General features: G+C 41.2%; 1 protein-coding gene across 2 annotated transcripts; it reads right to left on the reverse strand.

The window, feature by feature from the left end:
* Positions 1–5,771: 5,771 nt before the first annotated feature.
* nr2f2 (nuclear receptor subfamily 2, group F, member 2) lies at positions 5,772–20,942 on the reverse strand. Of its 2 annotated transcripts, none has more exons than XM_074677654.1 (3): positions 19,705–20,942; positions 18,220–18,765; positions 5,772–16,195 (listed from the first exon to the last, which is right to left on the reverse strand). In XM_074677654.1, the coding sequence occupies exons 1-3, from the start codon at positions 20,153–20,155 to the stop codon at positions 15,921–15,923; spliced, it is 1,272 nt and encodes a 423-aa protein (XP_074533755.1). In that variant the 5' UTR covers positions 20,156–20,942; the 3' UTR covers positions 5,772–15,920. The 2 variants fall into 2 exon arrangements, with proteins under 2 accessions (XP_074533755.1, XP_074533756.1); XM_074677655.1 differs by having other exon boundaries at positions 18,220–18,747; positions 19,705–20,933.
* Between the last annotated feature and the right edge of the window lie 495 nt (positions 20,943–21,437).

The following is a 21,437-nucleotide window of genomic DNA, read 5'->3' on the forward strand; positions in this document are numbered from 1 at the left end:
GGGCTTGATAGAGGCTCTTCCTCGCGGGGTCTATGGATGTTTTGTGCATGGTATTCATATTTTTTTCTTGGGTAAAAACAAAAATTACGCTTTATAAACATATTAAGTGCTGCTTTGATGATGTTAAATTGTCATATTGACACAATATAGATATGACATCAAAAACAAATAATTTAAAATAAAAGAGCCCTGTGAAAATAATAATAACAGTAGGGGGTTATTATTATTATTATGTGCTTAATTCTCCTGTTGTGGTTGGTCAGGTGGAGCTCATTTCATTTTATTTTTATATTAAATATTCAGTAACCCAACTGTGTAGCAGTACATTTTATTTTGAAAAACCATCACACTTTTTCATTCTTAATTAATTAACTGTAAAGTAACTTATAAGGTAATTGTCAAATAAAGACAAAGACAATATTTCTTTTTTGAAATGTAGTTTGACACAAGTACAACCACAGTAATAACACTGAAGCACACAGCATTTGTGGAGAAAGTACCTTAATGTGTGTCATCAATGTTTTGTTTCAAAGCCAAGTTTTTTGTAATATATACTTTGTCATATTGCTTCTGTTTTGCTGCTTCTTGTTGATTATTTTCTGTTCACATTTTCTTCAACCAAATGTCAAATTCACAATCACTTCTTGAGCGCAGAATTGAGTGGCATATATTAAATTGAAGAAAAGAAACAACACAACAAATTATCTCTCGTTAAAGTATTGTATCTTTATGAAATTCGGTGTTATTGGTGACAAAATATTGATATACGTTTCTAACTACATGAGGAAAATTATATCAAAGACAAGAAGTTAGCACTTTAGTGTAGTAATATGGGTCCAATTTGATAAAACAGACTGTTTGGTAATTAAATTGAGTAGGATGCAGTGTGTAATGTAAGTTTATAGATGTGTTTGTAAAATCTTCTTCTCCTTAGCTTTTAAATAAGAGAAAGCTGAACAATTCTCAGTTTAAGTTCTTCAAATACAGTATCAGAGAGTAGTACTCAGTTACTTTGTTTGCTGCAGCTGACGATAAATCACACTCATGTGTGTGTAGCCTGTGATCACTATCAGCTTGTGATTTGCAGCATGTTCTTATGAGAGTCCTCCCTGTGACATATGGAGATGCTTCCTCCCACAGCCACACCTGACTGATCCTCTCTCTGCACAGATATCGCACAGCTCGCTGCGACAAGATTCCCAAACGGCTCTTCTCCACTACAAACATGTCGTCTGACCATGTCACCCAGCTACACCCAAATATTGTGCATTGTTGCTAAAGAGAGGTCAGAAAACCAGCGAGTCAGGTTTTTTTTCAGGCTGTGTTCTCTAATTAAGTATTCATGAAGCAGCAGTGGGAGCAAAGTATAGGTTTACACTACACCGGTGGTTCCCCTCCCTCCCTGGTGTGTGCAGCCCTTAGCCCCCCACCCCCTGCTGCCCTCAGACAGGCCATCATTCCTAGTGTACTTCCAGCAATGATATCAAAAAGGTTTTCTTTTTTTTTTTGGTCAAGCCAAAGAGAGGTCACTCTAATAATACCCAAGGTCAGTGGTGGGAGCCAGCGAGTCTCCCAGTCATTATTCATTTGTTCACAGAGTTAATGACAGTTGCAGGGGGATGAGAACTTGGAGCCAGCAGCCATGTGATGTCACCAACACATGCCAAGGGATTAGGAGGGCAGGCAGAGGACAAGAAGTGTGGATTATACAGGGGAAAAAATAATAACAACAGCCTTTATTGTTCAGTCACTGAACTCTTGATGTTGTACTGCTGGAGCTGTGACAAAACCCTGCAGATATACAGAACCAGTGAATTATGACAAGTAGACTGCCTTTAAAACAAGAACAAGTTTTTATCCACTTAGAAGCTCTTTAAGGAGATAATTAACAAGTTTGATACCTTCACGTTGATGAAACATGTTCAGAAACTGAACACCACCATTTATTGGAAGTTTTTTGGTTTAATGATCAGTTCACTTTATTTTAATTCTACTCACATTAATTCATAGTCTACACATTTCATACAAGTCTGTAACACTGGTTTAAAACTGGTGAGAATGAACAATGAACACACCTTATTCAGGCAGCGCCCATGCAGCGAACAATGAACCCCTCCCTCCTGTCTAGCACCATGTCTGATAATGACCACATCCACCAGCTCTGATAGCGCTCCTCTTTTATGACCTACATGAGCATAAATACGCCTCAGATAAAAACCTTTCAGGGAGGATATTGAGAATATGATCAGCTGTGCACCAGCAGCACCGAGTGTAATTTTTTTAATGTTATATAAAAAGCCACATGTTGCATGTGTAGAATACCTGCTGGTCACTTGATCCATGAAAAGGCATGTGTGGGTTTTTGCTTTATGCATGGGGAAAAATGCTCCATATGTTGTTTTCTTTAAGCAACATTTAGTAAAAGTCTTTGTTGCTAAGCACCCCCTCATTACACTGCTCTCTTCTTCTCCCTTTCACATCTGCTAAATAATTAGACACCAAATAATCTGCTTTTTGACAAATTCTGCTCCAGGAGTCTGGCTGCCTCAGCACCTAACATGCAGATACAGTAGATTCCCTGTTTGAGCAGAAGGTCAGGGTATAAATCTGAACTGCGTTTTGCATTACTTTCAGATGAGTGAAGCTGTCAGAGCGATAATATGAGCTTTCAGTCCTACTTTCTGCCACTTCTCCCCCATTCTAGGACCAAGGGGTCATGTGAAAATTGAAAGTGACAGTCAAAGCAGCATGTTGAACAGGCTGATTGGGCTAAGCTGTCACGGCCCAGATCAGAGCTCTTTAACACCAGGCCTATCGGAGGTCCTTCTGTTACAGCTGCGTGATCCAAAAAATAAAAGCCTGACAAGAAAAAGAAAATAAAAGCCTAGAGCTGTCAGGTGCAAATCTGAAAAGCCTTGATTTAGAAGCAGATTTATACATTCTTGAAACAATGATCACCAAACTTTATTATCCAGAAAGATAAACTTTGAGAAGTTTTCTTAACAATCTTGACACTGAGGGTTCAGTGAGGGGCTTTTCTCTCATTTCTACTCTTAGCTGAATGAAGTCCAGTGTTTTTGCCTTTGTGCTCGTTTGAATGAAAATGTTTGTATCACCTGTTTTGTGGATGATTTAATGAGCACATGATGCTGTCAGATGAAAGAATTTTACTTTGTGGAAAGCATTCCCTGTCAATTTATATTTAGTTCCATATGCAGCTTTGCATGAAGCACTGTCAAAAGCAATCAGGCTGCTGATGTCCATTCAGATGATAATAAATCACGTCATTATCACTTTTCCTCTGGTCCATCTTTGAAAACAGAGGCAGAATGAAATATTTTTGTCAGGTGGAAGAATAACTTATGATCCTTTTATGTCCCGCTGAGAACCCTTGAAAATAATAATACAGCACAGCAGAAGCACACGAACAAGTGAAAGGCAGCGAGTGTTATAAATCTGATGGGATTTGCATATTTTGCCTCTTGAGCAAGATGCAGGCAGAAGAAATCACATGATGTGTGAAAAAAAGAGAAGCGGATAGAAAACACACTCAGAAGTTAAGGTTCACACTAAGAATATGTTCCCCCAGAACTCACTTTTGATTGAAAACATGATTTCAAGTAAGAAGCTTCTTCAAGTTGATTTTTTTTCAATCTGAAAGACTCAAAGTCAAGATTATTAATCAGCCCCTACATGCTAACTTGACTGTTTTTGTTTTTTTTTTTCTTTTTCTTAACAGTTTGTCTTTGGTTCACTTTGCTTTTTCAAAACATTTGCTTTATTGCGGTGTTAAAAAGTGCTTCAAGAGCATCTAAATACACTCACATGTCGGCTGTCAGATAATCTTAGTCCTTGCTCAGGATCACTGTCACACAACTCAGGAATCAAAGAGTCACATCTTGTTGTGTCTCCTGCTGTGCTCGCAGTTTGAAGAGTAGGTTAAGGATTACATTGTTCTGTGTTTGAAGAAAAAGTTGTCAAATTTAGTCCATTCAAATCTGTGAATTTAATGATGTGTCTCATGCTGCTGGAGAGTACTGGGTTGTTATTCTTATGTCATGTGAAAGGAAGTACTAAAATCCCATTAATTTTCCAAGAAGAGAAAGGAACAAAGATGTAGGACATTATGACAAAGCCAAAGTGAAAATAAAAACTTCCTTCTTTATTAACTGGATGAAACTACTCCAGAAGTAATGGTGTCCTGTTTTTTTTTGGTTGTTGTTCTTTGCTGTGATTGGCTCAAACAGTGTAACTCTTAGTGTGGTAACTCCCTGAATTCTGGGGCTTTTGGTTGTTTTCTTTGTTTTGTAAGAAAGATTTGTTTGAAAAGATGGATGTGTTGTAGTTTCAAACAAAAATAACACAAAAATGGATACATTTTAGATCAGCATGCAGAAAGAAGCTCACAAACTCTCAACAATAAAACCTCCAAATGATTTCAAAATATAAGACTTTCTCTTTTTCTGTGTACTGCCACCATTTTTTAAAACAGAAAAAGGCTCAAAGTAATAACTGTCAAAACTTGTCTTTACTGTTAAACTTTAACCCCTGAATATTGATTTCTTGTGAAGAAAAGTAACTTAAAATCAATGAAATCATCTCTAAAAACAGGTTTTGATCCTTTGTTTGAGGCTGAGAATTGGAGAGAACCCCACAAACTTCAGCTGAATATCTTGTTTGGCCCAGGTATCAGAGAAACATGGAAAATCACAGTTCAATGGTGAATTCTACTTAAAAATTATTTGATAATAAAGAATTTAAAAGTCTGCATTTTGTTCCTTAATTCTGCTTCTGTGTGCCAAAATAATTCTGCATTTAAAAAAAAGCAATTTACATTTTAGCTCAAAAGCTTACAACTGATCCATGTGAGAGTCATGAAACACTTCAGCGTTGTTTTCCTTTGCTGCTTCTTTCTGCCGACACACACACACAGCAAATTAGAGGAGAGTGTGGCGCAGGTTTTGTGTGTTCCTCACACACAGTCTCACACACAGACAGTCAGACATTAGAGACACTGTTGCTTTAATTGTGTGATACATGTTTTAATGTAAGAACAAAAACTTGGGCTCGCCTCCCTCCTCTAAAGGATCAGGTAAAAGGCTCGTCTCTCTTGCCTTCCAAAAAGCACTCGTCCTCCCGTGTCCATCCCAACATCACAATTCTCCAACCCATGTTCTCCTTTTTTTTTCTCATTCCACTGATCTGAGCTTGAAATGCGAAGACAGCAAAGCACTAAGCCTTCAAACGTGTGATTTTTTCAAAAGATCTCTAGAAGCAATCTCTGCCTGACTGACCCCTGACAGCTGCAGATCTCTTTATTTCTCTCTCTGCTGGCACTTCATTTGGTAGAAAAGCTCTCAGATTCACACCTCTATCAGGCAGCACCAGTGTTTATTATGTGCATACACACAGAGCCTCGCATATAGTGCACACCTCAAAGACAGGCAGGCTACAGTCTCTTAACAAACAGCTGCAAAATCACACAAAATATCACAGATATAAGAGATATTTGTGTTGCATTTTTTCTGATTTATTTCACAAAAATCACCACAAAATCATTCAAAAGTTAGTCAAGGCATTAATGGAAAAAAACTTTATTCATCCTTTCCAGTGCCAGAGGAAATCTACTGTGATCCATGGAATGTAGTTTTATCAGCAATAAACTAGAAGTTTGACTCCCTCCTTAAGGTTGCACCTCTGATTTTTTTCTGATCATTTGAAGGCAGAACTTAAAAAAAATACAGGCCTGAGTTCATTACAATTTTTAAAAAAAAAATGAAAGAGAAAAGAAAAGCCTTCAAAGTGGTGTTCAAATGTAAATGTACATCATTGTCTGATTACATGATGAACACAGATGATTTGCAAAAACACACACAAACTGTAAGTAGCAGTTCCATTTAAACACACTCTTCATTGTTGTTGAATTATAAACATCCATACCACAACAAAATTACCTGAACAAAAGCACGTGCTCTTATGTGCAGTTGGTCGTGCTTTTATTGTGGCAGCTCTTCCTCCGTCACTGGGAGTGCAGGGTCTGCAGGAGCCTCCCTCTCTGGAAATGAGACTGCAGGCTCTATCATTAGATCGGATGGCAAGTCTTTATGCAAAGTGTTTTGCATAATTACATACCAAAGCCAGAATAGCCACCCTCAAATTTTATGGGTCACAAAGCATCAACAATTGCCGCATTATTGTCCACCAAAGTCCAGCCCCACCAATGACAAGGGAGCAGGAAAAAAGACGAAGAAGAAGTAGAGAGAGAAGTGGTCTGCCTAATCCAAGCTGGGGAGATTGAATTTTCCTTCCAGTAAGTCGTAAAGAAGCTTATTGCCAAACTGACAACTTGTTTACACATAGCTGTAAAGTTTGGAGGACTGGCCAAGGCTCCAGGGAGCTCGTGCAGAGTCCTCAACATGCGAGCATCATGCAACGGCTGCAGCATCAGTCCCAACCTGCTGTACACAAACTGTATCCAGGCAGAGAAAGTTTTCTGCGACGATTTAAAACTTGCTTAATCACGTGCTTTTAAAATGTCATTTAACAGAGTATTTAAGATGTAGCTACAACCTAAAACCTGGAGTCAAGTTATCACAGAAAGCCATCGTGTGCACTCCACGATCCCTGTTGTAGTTATTGACAATATTTGTCATCATTAATATAATAATTATTAAACCTGGTTCTTCAGAATTGTGACTTCAATAAAGGAGATTCGTTTCAGCTTTCTTTGATTAGGATTTTCAGCTAAAGAAGGTATCATCATATATTCACTGGGACAGTTTAAGAGAGTGTAAGTCCTCAATTTTTAAGAATAACATATTTTCAATTCAGGAAAACGAAAACTGGTCAACGAGCAAATCGACCAACAACAAAAACACACATTTAAGTCTTCATGTAGAGTACATATAGTCTATTGGAGTGTTTGTCCATTTAATTCTCGATCACAGGAAAAAGAAAAAAAAACAGACATCGCCAAACGAGTGTGGGGAAAAATATTTTGACATCAGGGTTTCAGAATAATCATCGCACTTATTAGCAGATTATTAAAACAGTGAATATCATTTTTTTACAGGCTCCAACGGAGAGAACAGGCTGCCTCGTAAAACAGACATTTCACAACATTTGATGAAAAAAAACTGTTTTTTTCCCGCAAAGAAATATTTTAAAACCAAACGAGCCTCGTTTGTAAAAGATGCAACCAATCCGAGACAAACGCTGAAACCCTGTGATGTGGGAGGAAGTCCGATTTTTGATTCAAATTAAGGATTCGTGAGAGAAAAAAAAATTGAAGAAAAAAAAAAACAGCTTGAGGTTCAAGAAAATAAGACATTGCCTGTCTACATAGTCATCATAAAGAAAGAGGGAAAAATCACAAAACCAGATTGGTTCAGTTTTCAAAAATTAAAATTAAAATTAAAAAAAAAATGTAAAAAGAACTTGGAAAAAAGGAAAAGAAAGAAAAAAGACAGTAAGTAATCGAACTATGATCAGTAAAGAGGGCCCTGAAGGCAGCACCTCGTGGCTCTTTGCAGCTTATTATGATCATAAATTGAACTTTATCATCGGAGCAAAAACTGTTTGAAATATTTTTTTTGTTACATAATGTTTACTTCCATAAAAACAAAAATTATCGATCATAGCTAATTAATTAGGAAAGTTTATTTCGTCTTTTTTTTTAACACTGTGCGCGTGAGATATCAATTTAAACTGCCAGTAACGAGGCTTAAGTCCTCAGCTCAGGCCGTCTCACAGCTGATCTGCAATGTTTTTATCTATCAAACATGTGTGCGTTTTATTTTTTACTATCTAAGAATCGCACTTTTAATAAAGAACAACCCTTATAAAGGTTTCTCCCATGTGAGAGGGTTCAGCAGCGGAGCAGGCTGAGGTGAAACATGCTGAACAGCGCCATCTTGCTGCAGCGGACAGCTTTGCCTTTACAGTTTCCCTTTTTTTACCCTCTCCTTCTCCTGCTGCTGAGACCCTCCGTGAAGATTTGTCCTCTCATAAGGTTGACCGGTTTCTGTGTGTATAGCCAGCTCTGACAACAGCCTGCACGCTGCTGTCTTTTGGCGGCCAGCAGTCCTGTGTGTTATTGCTGTTCATTAGTGCAGGGGGTCCCGGAGCGGGGCCCGGACCTGCGGGGGTCAGCGGGCAAGGGGGAGGAGGAGGACGAGGATGGAAGAGGGGGAGCAACTTGAGAAGTATACTGTCATTTCACCGCAACAAAATTATCACAGTCAAACATGTCCACTAGTTCCCAATCTGCGGTCCCGAGACGTCGGGGGGTCACAGAGGGAGCTAAACAGGGTCCTCAGAACAATCGGAGGAGTCATTGAATTTCCCTGGCAGGTCAGGATTGGTTTGCTGCTGCGCGTTTACGGGATGTTTGAATTTGGTGATGTTGATCCCGGATCGCTGCTTCTCTGCTGCTATCTGCAGTTTATGGGCAGTATGTGAAAATTTCAGCAAGTCGAGGGAAATGTCAGATGTGGGTCCCCGGGACAGAAAAAAAGGAGAGCCTTATCAAACGAGCTGAGGCGTCTTTGTGCGGGGTGTCCATTCCATAAAAAGGTGCAGGAAAAGAGTCAAACACTCAGTCAACACTTCCTGTCTTTAAAATGCAAGTCTGAATGTCTATGTACGGAGAAAAATGTATAAGGATTTTACCGCAAAATAACTGTGGTGGGGAGAAAGAAATTGTGATACAAAATCCAGCATACAGGAGGTGTGAGTGGGTGGCGGCTTGATGTTGGGTCAACAATTGAGTTTTCTATATCTTTTTTTCTTTTTGAGTCCCAATTTTTGCACTTTTGTTTTTTATGAAGGCCAATTATTTGATAAAAACAAAATAAAGAAACGAAGTAGTTATTCTTTACTTAAACCCAAAAATGAACTATGCGTAAAAATTTGGTTACATGCGTACACAAGTGCAGATTTAACTGTGTGCGTGCCGTTTGTTTTCTACGTCTTCTGTTCGTTCCGAGTTCCAGGCGAGTTCCTCAATAAGCTCTGTTATTTAAAAATACCAGGCGCGCTGTTTGAGTTTTTCACTGCATCGAGGAGCGCATCAACAAAAATCACCCTCTCCAGCGAAAATAAAGAATGCTTCTCGGGGCTTTGCTTTTGATGGAGAAGTTCTGAAGGGATGATGGTTTAAATGCAAACTGAAAGAAAAGGTGAATGATAAATAAACCTTTTTCAGGGCAATTTCCAGGAAATGTTAGAATTAATTTTATCCACCTTTTCACCTGTAGAATATGTGACCGTATGGGCTTGTTGTTCTTTGTGTTGGTGGTGAAAAGGATGGTGATGATAATAAGAGTGCTGATGGTGGTGATGGAGACTAGACGAGACATAACGCTCAGGGTGTGAGATTCTTTTTTTCTTTTTTGTTAAAGCACCTTCAGTGTACCACCAGCATGGAGCAAAATTACGCCAAATTAATTTCACAGTTTGGAGCAGCTTTGCCAAGTGCGTGTTTGAAGTTTCGGCACACACACACGCATGCACCCCCACGCACAGACAGACAGCCTGATACACACTCACACCCGATTGTCTGTAAAAAGAATTTACAGGAAGGAAAGCAGAAAACATCACCATGAGCTGCGCGTGAGGGCAAAACCAGGCGTGCGAAGCATGGCAGGGCTGAACGCCTAATGTATGGTGAAAATTTTACACTTATTTGAACAGTTTAGGCAACAACTTCCATCAACATAAGAATCATCAATACAAATTTCTGTTTTTGTTTTTTTTTGTTTGTTTGTTTGTTTTGTGATGTAAACATCATCACAGCGCCATCATCTCTATCAACGTCATGTGCTCTGATTACGCACACGTACGCAGGTACCTTTGAGCACACTCACAAAATAAGGGGTTGAGCAAACAGGCATGCGCAATTGGCGTTGTGGAGATTAAGCTTACTTATTGAGCCGCGTCTCAGTCACACAGACACACACACAAACACACACAGGCACACAGCAAGGGCCTCGAAATCGCACGTGCTCTCTAACTTAATGCGTGCGTAAAAGCTGACTTGTAGTCACATTCAGGCTCCTTCTCCAAACGACTTGAGAGTGACGCGCCTGTAACATTAATACTGCGACCCCTGGAAGCCTGACAATCACTGCGGTGCACCTAATGGGGATCTTAATAAAGTATCTATGTACCCCAAGTAACAAATCAATACAAGATGTAGGCCCGTATCGACCAATACCTATGAAGTAGCTCTGATGAAATAATGCGTGAGAGGTTTGGGAGGCGTAGGGGGCCGTTTAATATCCAGGAGAGTGTTTGTGGTCTCTGGCTTGGCGCTAGTGCCCGTCCTCCCCGCTCTTTCTCTCTTCTCTCTGTGACTGTGTGATCACAGACATTAAGACAAATCAAACTGCGGGTTTAAAAAGGTGCCGTCTGTGGCTGTCTGCTTTAAACCACTGGGTAGGTTTGATTTCTGCCCACTTGACCGATTCTCCGTGGCAGTTTGGTCCTTTTTTTGCCTGTATGTACTTTTTAAAAATATGACAAGCTATAAGCGCCAGTCATGCTTTCTCTGTGTCCAAACAGTGCTTTTGTGATTTGATTTGTTTGGCATACAATATTCAAGCTATCATTGGAAATATGGGCTGCTCCACTGGCATTAAAAGGCTCCCGCGCTTTGGGTTAAAAGAAAACGAAAAAAAAAAAAAAGCCTTCCAAAAATGGGGGAAAAATTCAACGTGGGGTATATTCACACTCCTGCTTAACACTGCAGTTTCTTTATCTCCCCTCTATTTATATCACCACAAAGCGCTGCACCCCTTTGCAAAGTCTGGCACTACTTTTTTTCGTTTCGTATTTTTTCCTAGGGAACTTTGCCTTCTTAGTGCTGATTGGCCCTCCTTCCTGATTTTTAAGTTTCTCTTTTCTGACATAGACCAAATGAAAAATAATTGAAAAGGAAAGTTTGGACTGTTCGATTAATGCAGAGTTATATCCTGCTTTAAAGGCGCTGAACTGATCAGTGCCTTTCGTTTATTGTTGTGTACACTACATGAACAGCGGAGGTCGATAGACGTGTTAGGTGCATGTTTCATATTTTTTTTTCCTCAAAAGTCTCCAAACTCACTCAAACCCAATAGCAAGAGACCACAAAGCTCTGATTTTGTCAACAACTTGGCACTATTAAGTTTAATCTGCGTCAGAAATTAGAGCCCTGGGTCGTGCATAACAATTTAGAAATAGAAACTAGTGTTATCTCTTTTGTTTTGTAGAATTTGAATAAAAAAAACCTTCAGCTAAACTTCTGTCTTCACATAAACAAACCCCTCTTCCTCTGATCACATTTGAAACAAACTACATCACACTACTCCTCCAGGCAGAGGTGGCCTGTGGCCGCACACTAACCTCCTACCTTCACTTCACACACACACACACACACACACACACACACACACACACACACACACACACACACACACACACACACACACACACACACACACACACACACACACACACAGGGAGACAGACAGACGGTCAGAGGGAGACAGACAGACAGACAGGCGCAGTGGGATGCAAGGTGGATGACAGGTGCTTAAAACATACATTTCATGTAAAGTTACAGCCTAATAGCAGCCGGCAGCTGTTGTCTTGCTTGTTTGAGGAGGCGCCTGCGTGCAGCGCTGGTCCCCTTTTCTCCCTTTGTGTTAAAGGGAGCCGAGGTCTCCGAGGTCTGCGAGCTACAGTTCCAGGGATAGCGGGTAGATGGCACAATTTTCTTACATTTATAGGCAGAAAGCATGGAGCCCGGCGCTCTAAGTAGGCGTGAGAGGCAGTGTGTTTTAGTGATAGAAGATAAAGAAACCAGTCTTTGAGGAAAAATGTTGAAAAATAGGGACAAAAACTCTCTGAAATCGAGAATTAGATTCACTTTTGCCGTTTTGTAGGAGGGAAAAATTAAAACAGGCTTAGTGCCGTTGATGGTATGTTTTTGCTTCAAAGCGTACCATGAGAAGGAACAGGTGCCCCATCTTGCTTTGCGTTTCGCCTACATTGTAAATGAGCTGTTGTGCTTTAACCTGTATCTGCAATAAAGCGCATGCTGTATGGCTAATTTGTCAAAGTGATGGCGCGAAGGTGCAAAAAAGTGCATATTTGTTGCTGAAATGTGTGTGTTTGTGTGTGAGAGTGAGACACACCATATTCTTATCTTATTAAACAAATAGCCTCTCTAATAGCCTGTGAGCCCCGAATCAGTTCTCAGCTTCAGCGTGTAAAACCCAAACAAACGTCAACCAGCAGCACTGACTCCTCTACACACAAACACACACATAAACACACACATGCACTTTGGATTTTTAGGGGGTTGTAAGGCTACTGGCTCGGGTGTCAAACAGTTCTCACGTCACACAGACGTAAATAAAAGTGACGTCGCGGCAAGTTACACCTCATTAGTTTTTCTCTTGTACAATGCTAATAAATGAACAGAAGAACAAATTATTACAGTTAAGCTTTACATCACGCCCTGTCAAGTAAAATCAGCCCGACCCGAGCTGCCCAAACTCGAGCTGAAGCTCATGATTTCTGGGTAATTTTCAGTCAGTTTCAGCCTATCTTGGGCAGTTATTTTAAAGAATGGAGCGTTTTTTTACTGTGAAAGTCTTACATTCTTTGAAACATATCGTAGCACTGAGTATACTGGGCACAGTGTGATGCCCACTTTTAATTAGTATTAACACTATTATGGTACTCTGTGAGATAAACCCTTGGACACAGTTTGCTCGGACAGCCAGTAAAAGCATCACTGTTTGGATAAATAGCGGTTTCAGCACGAAGCCGAGGATAAAAGAGCATCAGCATCACATCATAATCATCATTTTCATCATCACCAGCAGCAACAGAACCGCACAGCAAACACTTACAGCAGCAGTAAAAGCAGAAAGCGTGGTGAAGTTGGCTTCCTTACCATCCTGATTAAGCTTCTATACAACAAGGCTGATTCTATTTCAGGCCTAACCCTCAACTAAGCCAATACTACTAATAATTACTGTTGGGTCAAAGGTTTACAGCAGCACAATGGCACGCACGGAAAAAAATGGCATTTGAACCCATCACATACACTTCTTGTTTCTTCACACACTTTGAACTAAAGAAGAAAAAGAATATTTGGAATATAAGAATATTTGCAGGGTTGCATATAGCAACTTCTGAAGGAGATGAAAGCATAAAACCGCAGAGAGGATGAAGTAATACCAGAAAATAACGTATTTTCCCCATATAGTTGAGGTGTATCTTTTGAAATATTTACTCGTTATTAGTATTTATATTATTTGAATGCTAATATCGGTGATGAATTCATATTATTAATATTTATGTGAGCATGAAGGTGAGGCTCATTGCGCATACAGCGGTGGGGTTGCTGAGTTGAGTATTTCTGCACCTTGAGGTCCATGTCTGAATGAGGGGGAGGGGGTCTGCTGTTACGAAATATTATTATCTGATGAGGCAGGGCGCCTTGGTGCAGCTGTTTTGTCTGTTTTTAAAGTTTAACACACTCGTGGTCGGCGTTTTTCTGGAAAATAATCTTAACCTCTAGACAGAACGTGCTAGCCTGTTGGCTGATAGATGAATTATTTTGTAATTCATTAATCACTTTCGTGGGGCGAAAGGGCAACATCCTGCCACAGCAAATTGACTCCATCCTTTCCCCCCACCCTCTTATCACACAAACACAAACACAAGTTCACACGCACGTTGGCGAAGTTTAAAATAAAAACATGGAAAACTTTTGTTTTCAAATTCATAAATTATAATTTAATACCAAGAACAAATTTACAGCAGAATGCTTGTTTACAATAAGCTAACACAAACAAACAAGAATTGTGTTCAACTATAAACTTTCACACACACTCACATATATCACTTGCAATTAATAATAATAATAATAATCATAAAAAAAGTATCTATACGTTATCAATACCCTGCAGTCATATATTTTTATATATTTATATAAAAACGTGGGTCAGTTTAAACTGTTCATAATTACAATCATGTATCATTCTCTGGTCCATATGTGGCTCCGCACAGCCAAAGATCAGTGTTCAATCAGTGATCCCTTTTAATTCAACCACAGCGTGCTGTTTCTGTGTGTGGCGAAGAAAAGCCTCAAAAACAAGGACGAAATTGCTAGCTTCCAAATACACGCACGCACACATTCGCTCTCGCGCACGCGCGCGCACACCACAACGGCACCTGTCAAAGAGCAAAAGGAGCAATAACACTAAAGTTAAAATATCAACTCCTTTTTTTCCCAAACCTGCTCACCCTGTTTAAGTCTGTAGCCTAATAATGAACGCTCGTTTCTTTTCTTTTTTTGTTTCTTTAAATACAAGGGCTAGTGTACTGAATGCACAGATTATATCTATACAGTCAAAAAAGAGAGAGAGAAAACATTTACATTTATATATCAAAGGTAAAATAGGTTAGCGACCTGTGGCCATGCATTCACAGTCTAAATATACATGAAAAAGAAAACATTTGTAGTAATATGTATATACATTAAAAACAGAACCTTCAGTGCTACTAGCTAAGTCTGCCACTCAATTTTGAAGACGTTGTATTACCGAGAGAAAAAAATGGCAACCACAGATTTTTCTTAATCACATATACTTTGTATAAAGGAAAAAACTCGCTGAAAATGAATTGACCTATATTTACAACAATACTGCCTCTGATCAGCGTCTGTCACGTGAAATAACACGACTGGAGTTTCATTTCTAATTGTGTTGTTCCCCCCCAAAAAATGTTGTACAGGCCCACTTTAACAACGTTTGGAGAAGAAATCACATCATGCTTGTCAGGCACTTAATGCTTGAAGTGAATAAAGGGTGACATGTCAGGGACGCTTTAATAATACTGCTATTAAACACTACTCCAGCTAGGCTTCAAACTTTTATGACCCTTGACCTCACCAGGTTTTTGTTAAGAAGTCAGGTGTGGTTTCAGTGCAGCTTGGATCACTGCAAACGCTCTCACGTGCATATTTCACGCACCGAGAGCAACAGCAGGCAACTTGTTGGATTTTATTTCTATTGTATCGAATTGGGGGACTTCTTCTTCATATACAATCTAGATGAAATGGGAAGACTTTCCATCCATTAATTTGCGAAGTAACGTCATTAAAGAAATGATGAAATGTTCTGGCTGGGTCATAAAGTTGAACATGAACTCGGAAATCCTCCCTCATGGTGTTGGTCGTCCTAACGATATAAGTGCGCTTGCAGCATTAAGCCTAGTTTATAAGCCTATACTCCTATTGCTGTGGTTTTAATTCTCTTTAGAACGTTTTTTGAAACGTTATTCACCTTTTCAAAATAAAATCATTGTCTTAGAAAATAACACCACCTGTACTACAGAAATCACATAGGCCGGTTTGGAACCAGAAAGGAGGAACAAAGAAAGTACAAAACACAGCTATACATGGACACAGGACAAGTCAGTTTGAGAAAAGAAAAATTCACGTTCTGTTTTTTTTCTTTTCTCCAGTTTTTTTTTCTTTTTAAACCCAAATTATCATTTTTAAATGCACTTAATACTTAAATTTTCCTTACAAGGATCAACAAAAAAATCCCCTCCTTTTCCCCTCGTTTTCTTCTTTCATTAAAAAAATGAATCGAAGCAGGTTGTTCTGGGAGCTTGTTTCTGCCATTTTGAAAGTTCAGTGCATGTCTCAATTTTTGGGGAGTATTGGGGGGGAATTCACAGTCATTTACGTCAATGTCTTTCTTCATGAAAGCCAGCCCCATGTAACAGCCGGTTGCTTTTTTTTATTCCTTCCACAAAAGCAGCTATAATCATTGTAGTCTCGCAGTCCCCCCTCCTTCTCCTCCTCCTCCTCCTCCCCTCCCCAGCCCCACCTTTTGTTTGTTCGTCTCCTTCTTGGTTTACTGAATTGACATGTAAGGCCAGTTAAAACTGCTCCCCGACAGCAACATATCCCTGATGAGAGTTTCAATGGGGGTTTTACCTACCAATCGGACGAAAAATAACTGTTCTATGACCGAGGAAGAGACTGTGCGGAGGGAAGGCAAGCGGAGTAACAACTTCCCAAAGCGTGTGGGCTGGTTGGGGTACTGGCTCCGGACATATTCCTCCAGGGCGCACTGGGACTTCTCCTGCAAACTTTCCACATGGGCCACATCTGAGAGGCCGCAAGCATCTGGGAGGGGGGGAAAGCAAATAAACATTAATAAAGTGTTTCTCTCACGAGGAGGGTTTTCCTACTCTGTGGTGATTTACTGGTGACAACTCACAGCCTGTCAGAGGTTTTTAGAAAAGACATGATTTTAGGAAATTATTACAGTTGTAATGTAAAGTTCGGTTTGTTAGTCTCGGGGAAATTTTCGAGAAAAAAATAGTGCACATATTTCTTTTTTAAAAGGAGAATTACTGAATAACAACTTGCATTTATTATAGAAACATTACGCAAGGCAAATAAAAATCACACACCGCTTTAAAAAATATAGTTCCGCACTGTTTTGGCAGCGTATACTGCCTTAAAATATATAAATTACATTTAATTTTAGAAAAATATTTTTTATTTAGAAATAATGAAAATAAAGATTATATAAACTAAATTTCAGTTCATGTTTTCCCAACAGTCAACAAGCAGATGGAAATATGAGCGTAGCTTCCCCACCATCTTCCTCATTTTATCGCCATTACAACCCGCTTATTTCCCTCGATAAAGCCACTTAAAAGTGAGCTAAATAATTAAGCATATTCATAGCCAAAGCCTGTGTTTTAAACCGGGGCCTGTCTTTCACAGTGAGAGGCAGAGCGAGTAGGAGAGAAGGAGAGGAGGGGGAGGGAGGGAGAGAGGGAAAGACAGGGAGACCTACTGACCTTTAGTGAGCAGAGATTTAGCTTGGAAAAAAAGGCCCATAGCCTACGGAGCTGCCGTCATACTACACCACCAGAGACGCATAATCACTATCTGTGCTGCTGCGTGTGGGCGTCTGCTGATTATGTGCCAAAACAACGCTTGTACGCGCGTTGGTTAAGTTTGTAAAGTTTATGCATGACAACAACCAAAACCACCTAAGTAGCAGGAGGCGTGTCATTCCAACACCAGCCCCAGAACTTAGGTTCAAGCCTCAGGACTCCCGTATGACGGAGACAACTCAGAACCTGGTGGCTCTGAAATAAAATTCAATCACCTGTAATGTGATTTATCTTGCAGAAGAGGCTAACCATAACAATGGTGTTCTGTGAAAGCTAAAGGGGATCCAGAGGCTGCTTGCTTGCAGGTGTGGTGTCATGTTTGAGACATTCACTCCATGGTGAAACCTTGTAAATCTCTTCAACACTATTTTTTATCCACAATTCAGCAGCTAATGTAACTAAATAGCAGCGAACTTTGGGTCATGACCTGGTTTTGGCAGACGCCTTAAATTCCACTTTTGGCGCAGATGATATTTCTGCAAATAAAAATGAAAGCCGCCCCTCCTGTCATTGCTCAAAGGGCCCATATCTGACACAGTATTGTTGTTCTGACATATTTGCTATTACAGGGTATGTATGGTTAGTACTCGGGCTTTTTCTTGGACATGTGTGTCCTCTAAATGACAAGAGGAGCGTTGGAACCTGCGCTTTGCTTTTACAGTGCGCAAATGGCACATTAGGCTTGTCTCTTTTTTTTTTTCTTCTCCCCTCCCCCTCGGAGCCTAGCATCATTTATATCTGTCATCCCTACAAACAAGACGTGGGCTTTACATACACTGATACATGGCAGGAAAAAAATAATCAAAGAGTAGCAATCCGTGTGCAGGCTTGGACACTTGAAAAGTGTGTGTAAATCTCGCTTTGGACAATTGCTATGAATTAAGGAGAATTATCTGAGTCCAAAGTGTTTACATGTTGCTGTACTTTCCTCTGCTGTTGCTGTCATTTTATTTTTAAAATCCCGTGCTGCTGTCTCGTGCTGAGATATCAAGTGTATTCTTCTAAACGTATCAGATAAATCAGTTGATCAGTCAGGTGATTTTTTAATTATTTGCCCACAGCACGAGACCGTGTGGGCAGCATTTAGTTGAGCATTTAAGCAGGGTGTTTTCCCCTAACACAAGCAACAACCTCCAGCCAGTGCAGATAACTATTTAGGTCAGGGTTGATTCAGCTAGTGTCAGTGTGCATGTGAGGGTGCATTCACTGAACTTGGAGTGTGCTCGTCTTTTGTCTTACCTGTGGTGAAGAGCACAATTGCCTTTAAGCAGCTATATTCAGCAGAGTCAACGTGCAAAGCTTTGAGCTTCTCCACTTGTTCCTGGAAGATCCTAATGTGGTCCATAAAGGCCACCACTCTGTCCGCGGACATGGGGGAGGCGTGCAGGCCAGCCGCTGCCAGGAGAGGAGCCACATGCAGGGGCATGGAGCACTGCGCCGCGTTCAGCACAAATAACTCACTCCACGTCAACCTCAGCAGAGCCACCTGGTCTGTGATCTGCAGGTCTGGAAAGAAGGGAATATTCCTGGCCCACTCCACGGCGCTGAACAGCATCCTGGCTGCTAGTTCACAAATGTTCTCGATGCCCATGATGTTGTTGGGCTGCATGCATTGGCTGCCATACCGGGACGTCGGGTAGGGCTCCGCTCTCAGCAGAAGAGAGATATATCCGGATAAGTAGGAATGGCAGTGCAGTGGGTCTCCATTTGTCAAGGCGAACTGACCGTGGTGTGGCTGTGTGGGTGGCACCCGTCCCCTTTGCACGGCTGCAGTAAAAAGAGAAACTACAGATATTGAAGCCTGAATTCTACAACCATCACAGAATCACAAAGAGCATGCTGGCAAATATTAGATTAAATATTCTGAGCCATCAATCAAACGCTGGAGGGAATATGTGACACACAGCATCAAAACACACACACACAGTCACCCAGTCACACACACAGTCACACACACACATTATGTTATTGCAGTTTAAAAATACTATTACATTGCTCCCAATGAGGCTGTGGTGAGAATACTCATGTGTAAAACAGCAGAGAAGCGCTTTGAAACACATTGAACACACGCCATGCTTATGTCTAGCTTTAAAATGATGTTATTCGGCAACAGCAACATGAGCTGGCTGTGAAGGAACACAAAGAGGGCAAGGGAGACCTTGCATGTTTAACCCTTAACCTACTTAGCAATTCATCTCCCTTTACCCTACATGCAGGCCTATTTCTTCAACAATATTCAGAGAAATTCTTCCGTTTATATGAAGTCTTTGTGAGCCTAATTCTGGCTGAAGTCCGGGTTTAGACCCGCTGAAGAAGACATGCGGACTGGATGGGAGATGTAGCCTGAACACGCTATCTCTTAATTCGATACTCGCCATAATAGCGCAGGAGGCTGTATTGTATCACAGATGTATCACAGCTAAATATATTTTCGATAGATGTAGCCTGATCATCGGTTCGGTGTTATTTATGAAATGCAGAGCTGTAACGCGCTGTAGCTGTTTACAATAACGCAGCGCTTAAAAAAGGAAGCTCCGGCGAGCCCCGTCTCCTGCACAGCAGAGAGCCGCTCCATGGCGCTCTGCAGCCGCACAGCCGAGCAGGGAGCAGTCGGGGGGAGAGAACAGCAGCCCATGTTTGGGAGGCGACATATTATGGTTTCATGTGTAAAACAATAAAACGCACAAACACACAGAAGGATAAGAAAACAGAAAGTCCCAATACCTTCCCGTCTCATGCCGACTTTAAGGCATTTTTTGAGGCGGCAGTACTGACACTGATTGCGGTGGTGTTGGTCGATTGGACAATTCCTGTTGGCACGGCATGTGTAAGTGAGGTTCCGTCGTACGCTCCGTTTGAAGAAGCTTTTGCACCCCTCGCAAGTAAACTGGCCATAGTGTTTACCACTGGATTTATCCCCACACACCACACACTCAATGTGCTGCGGCTGCTTCTCCGACTGCTGCGACGTCTGGTTCGTCGGCGTGGATTGTGTGTTGTTCGGGGGTCCTTGGACCGGCGTCTGTGGGGTCGGAGGGGCGACCTGAGAGGCTGTCAGACCCAACTGGCCTGGTTGAGGGGTGGGAAGAGATAGTCCTCCTTGGGTCTGCGAGGAGAGGGTGCCTTGGGTGTCAGCCACATCGTCCTGGGAGCCTCTCCACACTACCATTGCCATATCTATCAGTCAACGTAAAGAAACTTTTTGTCTGCCGTTTTGCTGTCGCGATGGAGAATGTCTCTGGGAAACGCGGCAAACTGTGACACAAAATGTCAAATCTAGCCTACGTTGAATCCACTCCCGAAAACTGTCGATTTATTGCTGCTGGAGACGCTGCGAAGCACGTTTTCAAAACTGATGCGATGGCGAGCTGAGTCGCTGCCTTGCGCTTAAAGGCCAAGTCCAGGGGCGCTTACAGTCAGCCATCCAGCACTGCCATCAATGGGAAAAGACAGGCTAAATATTCAAATACCCAGACGAGGTAGCATGGACTATTCAGAGGAGGATGGAGCAGGTTGGAGAGAGCAAGCCTGCAGCAGCATGAAACAATTGGTGAGCACACTGTAGCAGCTACTATCAAGTTCCAGCTCAAGTCTTGAAGAAAATCACCAACTGGGTAAAAAAAATCGCGTCTTCTTCCTTTTCTTCCTCTGAGGTATACAGCGCCAGCAAGCGCGCGGCTGGAGCCAATGTTTTGAGAGGCTGGAATATGAAGACAACTCTCCCCAGCAAAAAAGCGAAAGCACTAAAACAAAAAAACAAAAAACAGAGATCACAACCTACAAAACCTCCTCCGTGGACTGAAAAATAATCGGAAAAAGGAGTGCGGAATCAAAGTGATCAAATATGTTAAAAAGGCGGAGGTTAGGAAGTGATTTGCGATTGGTAGGAGCCGGGCTGGCAGAATGCTTTCTCTCTGATCAGCTCACTGAGCTCTCTATATAGTGAACTTTGACACGACTGCTGCAACTTAGCACACGTTACCATGGAGATCTGCTGCCATATAAGGAAGGAGAGTGTGTTTGACTGGTCAGAGCTCAGGGACCTCCCCCTCAACCCCATTGGCTAGTCGGCACTTGTGCTACTTGGTACCTTGCCAGAGCCAGCATGGAGGTCGAGAGGGCCGCTTGGTCCTAAAAGGAGACGAGTTTTCCGGAAAGGAGGAATCATTTCTAGTCACTCCATGCACACAGAATATAGACTATTATCACATGCACGCGCAGTATAACAAATTATTAATTTCTTCGAAGAGAAAAGAAAGCCTTTGAGTATTTTTTCCACGCAGTATTTCCTCGAAAGAAGCTGAAATACCCAAAAAGAACACACGTGAACCTCCCTGACCTGATCTATGCTCATTATAATAAAACTGTCCATCTATTGTGCCCTTATCGTAATCTCTGAAGCTATAAATAAAGACCACACATAAAAAGAGCAGAAACTATGTCATTCAGGATGCATT

Source organism: Halichoeres trimaculatus, unplaced genomic scaffold, assembly GCF_033239565.1.
Source record: "Halichoeres trimaculatus isolate MK-OKI-2021-1 unplaced genomic scaffold, fHalTri1.1 fHalTri1_scaffold_10, whole genome shotgun sequence".
Classification (NCBI taxonomy): Eukaryota; Metazoa; Chordata; class Actinopteri; order Labriformes; family Labridae; genus Halichoeres; species Halichoeres trimaculatus.

Coding starts and splice junctions, on each gene's coding strand:
- nr2f2 (XM_074677654.1), bottom strand. CDS start 20,155: ATGGCAATGGTAGTGTGGAGAGGCTCCCAGGACGATGTGGCTGACACC. Junction 18,766..19,704: donor AGTCGGCATGAGACGGGAAG/GTATTGGGACTT, acceptor CAATATCTGTAG/TTTCTCTTTTTACTGCAGCC. Junction 16,196..18,219: donor AATTGTGCTCTTCACCACAG/GTAAGACAAAAG, acceptor CCCCCCTCCCAG/ATGCTTGCGGCCTCTCAGAT.